The sequence below is a fragment of the Cystoisospora suis genome (assembly GCF_002600585.1).
Source record: "Cystoisospora suis strain Wien I chromosome Unknown contig_8099, whole genome shotgun sequence".
Classification (NCBI taxonomy): Eukaryota; Apicomplexa; class Conoidasida; order Eucoccidiorida; family Sarcocystidae; genus Cystoisospora; species Cystoisospora suis.
In genome coordinates, this window is record NW_027160882.1 from 1 (window position 1) to 7200 (window position 7200).

A 7200-nucleotide genomic window follows, 5' to 3' on the forward strand; every position below is an offset into this window, starting at 1 on the left:
CTCATCTGAGCAGAGCTATCCCGATTCCTGGAGGAGATTGACTGGCCGCCTTTGCCGGAGCCCGAGGACTGGCATCACATCGACGAAGCTGTCGCAAGTCTGCTACCGCTGTCCGCGCCAACCCCCGATCTTTTCACCATGCCGCAGCATGCGCCGGAAATGCCACTTGCTCCACAGCCTGCCCCCCCCCCGAAAGGTAGTGTTGTAGCCCTCATTGACAGCAAAGTTGGTGGTGTCTTTCTGCAATCTATGATAGCGACAGCTCCAGAAGAGAAACACGCAGAGGGCTTACCGGGTGTGTCGACTGGACGCCGGCTGCGCGCAACGCAACATGGTCTGTCATCACTTACACTGTGTCTGGGGCTTGCAGCTGGCGCTGCCGACTGGGGAGTAGAGATAGGCGAAATGGGAATCAGGCGTCTTGTCTTCCTTACACAGTTGATGGCGTTGTCAGTCTGTATCTTTTCCACAGCCGAACACCGTAGACCTCGATGTCCCGCCGCGCAGGCTTTTGCATCACTATAAACTAAATCGTGCTATGTCATCTCCTTGTGGCACATTGTCGGGTGCAGCGGACAGCTACGGTGAATCGACAAGGGAGGGGTCGCGGGCCGGAGGGAAAGCTAGTGGCATGCAGACAATGGTGGAGCAAAGGGCCAGTGCTATTCATAGTGAAGCAAGCGGTCCCGCGCCAGCGTCGGGACACGGAGAAGCGCAGAGAAAACAAGGGGGAACGCTTTCATCGAGATTGTCGGCCTTACCCCCGGATAATGAAGCTCCGGCGTCCCAGATCGTGCCTGAGTCCATAAGACATCGGTTTCCGCGTGTATCGACCACCCGCAGTACATCGGCGGCTGTTGGCATGTCCGATGATTCTCTCGGACTTTTATCTGTGGGCATGATTTCCCTGCGAACCTTGGGCTTATCAGGTGAGAATCTGTTGCTGATAAATTTGTAGCTTCGCATACCCTTCCTGGTGCCCGTTTTAGTGCCACGGTTTGTCAGTGTCATTAGTAGGCTTCTTATCGGTATAGGGCGAGTAGACTTTGCCGAGATCTCCTTGTTCGTCGACGTGGCTCTCGTAAGTGGTGGCCACTCGCGCGAGGCCCCTTTCACTTGAACCAGAGCCGACGGGCGTATTGTCGGCTGTCTTCTGAGCGTCGTTGGGACTACGGTTTCTGGAGTGCAGTCTCTGCTCAGAAGGTTTCTAGTCAGAATGCGTGTCTTTATCGAGGCGTGGGGACACAGCTATTTCTAACTAGCGATACGCTTCAAACAATCCAGTACGCAACGGCGTGCGGACTAGGCAGAACTAAAATCTCATGATGGGTAGGACAACGTTGGTGGTTGGCCATCGGTGCGGAGGCATCAGATTAGAAAAAGTGGCAAACCAGACAGTGTGAGTTTCGCACGGCACCCTCCGCTATCTCCCTGACATACACGTTCTGGCGGCCGGTTCGACTGTTGTGCCATGTCTCGTGTTATTCTAGACATTTCTGCTGGCAGGGAAGCTCTGTTACGCCAGGCGGAGGTCTTGTCAAATCTCATGAAGCAAGCGGGCGTTCCTCCTATAGACAACTCTGAGATTGCGCAGTATGCAGGTCTGAGCCCTGCGCCTCTGGCCGTCGTGAGAGGCGAGATCGCTCAACGACTGCACGATGCCTTCTCACGCGCAGCTGCTGCCACGCATCAGCACGGGCTCTCGTCTCGGGAAGCCCAAGAGTACTTGAGACTTTTCAAGGCAGAACTGCGACAGTTAACCGCAGTCACACTGTTGATGACGGGTCATCTGCAACGGACGTAGTCCCGTCACGCCATGCATGCTGGCCCGGTCAGCTTTTTGTAGAGTCTTTTTGTCTTTCCTCTCCTGTGCGCTGATTGGTTTGTTTGAGATATTTCTTGTTACACGCCGGCGCCAGTCTCGACACATGAAACAAATGCGAGAGACGCAGGCTCTCAGGTGCCAGCAGGAGGCACGTCGTCCTCTCTCACTTTGTCACCGGTCCAGTGTTCCGTCGTGTTCTGCAACACGACGAGTTGGGGAAACACCCCTGTGCGCAGCACCCGAGCTCCGCCACCATCCGGAGCATAGGCGGTGAGCCGAATGGCCACTAACGCGAATACGTTCCACATCTTGTGCGGGACTACAGAGGGCACACACTCGCGACGACGGCGGTGAGCGAGCGTGGACTACCCACGATCGTCTCTGCTGGTCGCTTGCCAGAGACTCTAAGGCTGCGACTTCTGGAGGGTGTCACCAAGAAAATAAAAGGTGTAGAGGTCCCGCAGCATATGCCGCGTCCGAGGACACATATCACTTTATAGAGACGAGGCCGAGGAATAAGACACTAGGCAGCCGGCGCACTTCCACGTCCAGTTATCTTTCTTGACTCACGTGGAAAGGAAGCTGCTGCCTGCTCCTGTCTTGTATTTTCGTGGCCATCAGCCCAACAATAACGGAGAGGAGGAGCTCGGAACCCTCTACACGGTAATGGTGACAGTAGTTTCATAAGTCTGAGTATGGCTACTACTAATGAGAAGGATAAGAAGGAGACAGCCTTCAATCCACTTTACCTACCGATGATGGAGATGGAAAAAAAGAGGAACTTGACCAGGAAAACGACAGGGAGGAAAGAGAGGGACGCGTTTCAGTGCGAAAGAGTACTATCATTCGTACCCCATCTGCTTTTGTTGTTCAACATCATCGCCCGTTCTGAAAAAGGAACGAAGCATTCATCATCCGTAGCTAGGGCAGGGGGGAAAAGAGGCGAGAGCAAGCAGAAACGACAGGAAGAGGAGGAGAAGAACTTAGACTGCTGCCGCTGCCGACAGCTCGCACCGAGCAGATGCTGTCGTGGAAGAAGGGCTGGGGACTATTGCGGAGCTTGGAGCGGTGGCCTCATTTGGGAGAGAGGCTTCTCTCCATCCATGACTAAAAGGATTAAAGAACATCACAACCAGGGAATGGCACCTCCTAGTAGAACTACAGGTAGCAGAATGAGTAGTAGCACTACCGGTGTGCTGGAAGTATGTATGTAGGAGAAACTTTTTTTCACGGCTGTCATCTGATACCGAGTTGAACTTCCCTATCTCGCCTTGTCTCTGCTTGGCCCAAGGGGGCGACGCGCTTCCCCCGTGTGCATGCCCGTGTAGACACCTATGTATGGCTCCCAGGAATCAAGCGACATTCATTCATTCCTACAGCGCGCGGCGGGAAGAAGAAGAATAGACAGGCAGAACCCAGCCAACATGCAACTTTAGGTCTCCACTCTTAGACGGTAGACCACATAGGCTAACACACAAAAACAGTTTCACAAGGACAAACCTAATACTGAAAACGAAAAAGAAGGGAAGTATTTCTCACTTCCTCGCCTCCCAACAAAAGCTTCATTCCCTCTTTCCCGTGACTGACGTGGCTCCCCATAAAGTTTGTTCATCCAGAAAAGGCAGTTGCATTAGCCATCTATGTGAGACCAGTCCAGGCAACCACACAGAAGTGTCGTCCTCTTTCTTGCCGTGTGTGGCTTGTCTATTCTTCCTTTCTCCTTACTTAGTATAGTCGTACCAGTATCAGTATTGCTGATGACTACCAGGATTCGTGATTGATCTTCCAGTCCGCACACAGTACCTCCATCGATCACCTTCATTATCATCATCGGCTATTACCGCTATGAACAGTACTACCAGTACTCGTACTACTAGTACCTTTTTTGAAGGCCAGAGTATTAGTAGGGGCACGACTGCTACTAGTAGTGCCGCTGCTACTGCTAGTACCACTGCTACCAGTAGTAGGAATCCCCAAGACGACCACTACTACCGCTAGCGGTAAGAATAACACAAGAATAGTAAGAATCAGAATAGTAAGACTAGGGATAGTAACAATAGGAATAACAAGACTAGAAGTACGAGTGAGGATACTACGGGTAAGAATAGTAAGAATAAGAACAGCAAAACAAGGTAAGAGTAAGAATAGTAAGTATAGAAATGGTAAGAAGTGATTCCTGCGTTCATCTGTTTGTGCTCCGAACAGAGACCATTGACGATGCCGAGTGATGGTTTTGGGTGATATGGCTTTTCTGTAATCATGCGGCCGTCTCCCGACACTTCTTCGAAAGACCCTAAACGTTCGAAGTTCTCTCGCTACACTCATCAACCGTCATCTAAACTCTATATGCTTTGTTGTCAGGTGTATACCCCTGTTGTTATTATTATTACCTTATCCCCATTTCCCGTTCGTTTTTGCCTTCTGCTTCGTCTTGCTGCTGCCGTTTTCTGCTCGATGATTATAACGGTTATGATGATGATGACGATAAGCTGCCTCCAGCCTATTGCAAACCTATCTAGCAAGAACCAATATGTGTACATATAGATCTAGATTTCTTTCTCTCTCGCTCTCTACGTACAATGTATGTAGAAAAAGACACAGATACTGAATCTGTTTCATTTCCAGCAAGCTGCCATCGTCATCGCTACCATCTTCATACTATTCACCATTATCGTCTCTTTAGTGATCATGTGGTGATGCTCATCATTATGAAAACAACTCAGGAGTTCTACGTGCGTTTTGACTGATAAAAACATCAGAAACAGAAAAAGAAGAAAGAACACCAGCAGCAGACCAAGGCATAGTAAGTCGAGACGAAAAAAGAATCTCTTCTTCTCATGAGCGTGTTAACCTAAGCCCTTCTCCATTGTGGCGGCGCTTGTTGTCTATCTGTATGTACGGCTATTGCACATAGCAAAGCTGCTTGCTCTCATCTTCCTCTGACCGCCATTCGCCGAGACGTAGTAGAGTTATTGTATTTGTACATACGTAAGTTTTTACGAACCGATCAAGAAGCCGTCAAAATCTCTACAGTACAGTTTCTAGATAACATAGGTCTGCACCACAGAGGTGCCATACACAGATCTTCATGTCGCTTTTTTTACGTAAGGCTCATAATGAAAAACGCGTACGAGAGGCTATCACTACTGATTCCTTTTCTCTAGTTCTGTCAATCCGTGTCCGAGCGACACTCAGCTACAATGAATCTTTCTTGGGTATATAGCTATAACACCCTGTCCTGCACCTTTATTCTTTATCAGTCGGCTACCAACCCTATGCTTTTCTCTCATAGAGAAGTGATGTGCCATACAATCCATGTAGCTTCTACCAATCTATTCTCTTCTCAGAGAGTGCAATGTGATGTCTGCGTACGGGTTTGTCTTTCACTCTTTGTCCTCTTTCTGCCGCATATGAGGATGCTGTACACGCACACTCTCCCTCTCTCTCACTACAATCACAGCGATACTTCGAAGACAGTTGTTGCCTGCAGTAGCTGTAGTGGTGTGCCTTGGTTTGACAGGACGTGTAGAAAGCGAGGAGGAGCAAAGGGAGAAAATTAGAAACTTGGCATCTTATTTAGACATCTGTCATGCTAAATGTGACGAGATCAGAGAGACAGAATGAGAAAGACAACAGCAAGAGCTGGCCAATCTATTGGTCTGTCCGATGTTTACCGAGAACAGAAGACACCTGGCAGCTCGACAGCAGTTGTGTGCTGGCTGCTGCTTTTTCCGCCTGTTTATTGTACAAATATCGAACAACCCTGCATGTGCATACGCAGATATAGGCGGAACTCCACTGCAACCCTCCATTGATACGAACATACACGTGGAACTCCATTGCATAGACCCTAGACGGACGCTGCAGCTCTGTCATGATCATCAACAGACTGACGGCAAAGCCAGCCAGCAACACGAAGATCATCGATCTTCATCCCTGATAGTGAACGTGGTGCAGGTAGGCCAAGGCGAGTGAAACCTCCGTCCTCTTTACTGCCATACACAGAAAAAGAGTGTAGTCGACTCCTCCGGTGCGACAGTAGTAGTTCAGATCCAACCCTCGAGAGCATGGGAAGAGCCGAAAAGCAGGAACAACTGACTCATCGCATCTCGACATTACCGGCCTCTCGGGGTTTCGCCTGGGCGAGCGCCTGCAGCTCATTCGTAGTGCCTAGATTGCAGTCTTTACTAGCGGACATGTCGTCACGGTAACCACGATAACTTGGGTTTCCTTTCTTCATAAAACATTTCCCCGTTACGGTGTTGTAGGTGAAATGAGTGCAGTGACGTGCCTTTTGGCAAAGTGCCTGGCACACCAGTATTTCTTCTGCAGGAGGATTCTGCGGAACCAGTTTTGGAACGTCCTTGACGTCTGAGGCGGTCGAACCTGTATGCATTTTGAAGCAAGCGTCCTGATTCAGATCGCAGTCGCGAGTAGCGGTCATGTCCCCGCCCTTGTATCGATACATCGAGGGGGAGTTCTTCAAAAAACACTTCCTCGTGTAAGCGTTGTACGTTAAGTGCGTGCAGCCGGGCGCCCCTTGGCATTCCAGCTGGCATTTTCGAAATCCTTCGGTGGTTGACTCTGCGGAGATCTGCCGCACCGCCATATTTGGCGCCGTCGAACCAACGTCTACCTGGACGCAAGGGGCGGCGCCCATGACGGATTTTTCTGCGACTGAAGCCGAGTGATTTTGAAGAGACCTGACGCCGGTCTCTACCATAGCAATTTCACCAGACTCCTGAGAGCCTGCATTCTTCTCCTGTTGCTGGGATAGAGGAGGGGAGGTTATATGGCGAATGCCATAGACCTGTGGCTGACTGCCGAGGACAGCCAGTACCGACAGCACTACTGCCAGTGTGAATGTGAAAAAACCGCTCTCCATGCTGAAGTCACATGCGACAAAGGAGGAATCCAACGCAAAGAACGCACGACAGCAGGTAAGAGGTAATGCTAAATGGCAGGAAGTGAAGGAAGAAAGTGAAGTGTGCATTTCCATCGTCACTTGTGGCGACACCCCCCTCTTTCGGTGCATGCTGCAGCCCCTGCCAGGGAGCTGCGAGACGCCGCGATGCACCGGCGGCCGAAGTGGCCAGCGCCGAGGCCAGCTCTGCAACGGTTGGCCTCTTGGTAACGAGCGGCATGCCATGAAAGTAAGTGCACCGTGAACTGCCAAGCACCCGACAGCAGGACACCTCGTTGCAGTTTTGCAGGCCTGGCTACGTAGCCTCCGCGATGACATGCGAGTGTAGATTGACTCCTCCCGGGTAGCGCTACGGGTAGTACGCTTTAGGATAGTGACTCCCTATTTGCAGACGGTAGCAGATGGCGAGCCGTTAGCCGAAAGACGTGCATGTAATGGACGCCGCAATATC

General features: G+C 50.7%; 2 protein-coding genes across 2 annotated transcripts; one reads left to right on the plus strand and one right to left on the minus strand.

The window, feature by feature from the left end:
• The first annotated feature begins 8 nt into the window (after nt 1-8).
• Nucleotides 9-4092, plus strand: CSUI_010725 (uncharacterized protein). Its single transcript, XM_068070827.1, has 5 exons — nt 9-196; nt 573-929; nt 1491-2095; nt 2447-2989; nt 4031-4092. The coding sequence occupies exons 1-3, from the start codon at nt 139-141 to the stop codon at nt 1802-1804; spliced, it is 729 nt and encodes a 242-aa protein (XP_067917196.1). The 5' UTR covers nt 9-138; the 3' UTR covers nt 1805-2095; nt 2447-2989; nt 4031-4092.
• A 348-nt stretch (nt 4093-4440) lies between these two features.
• Nucleotides 4441-6824, minus strand: CSUI_010726 (pan domain-containing protein; the record flags this gene model as incomplete). Its single annotated transcript, XM_068070828.1, has 2 exons — nt 4441-4568; nt 5945-6824. The coding sequence occupies 2 exons, from the start codon at nt 6822-6824 to the stop codon at nt 4441-4443; spliced, it is 1008 nt and encodes a 335-aa protein (XP_067917197.1).
• Between the last annotated feature and the right edge of the window lie 376 nt (nt 6825-7200).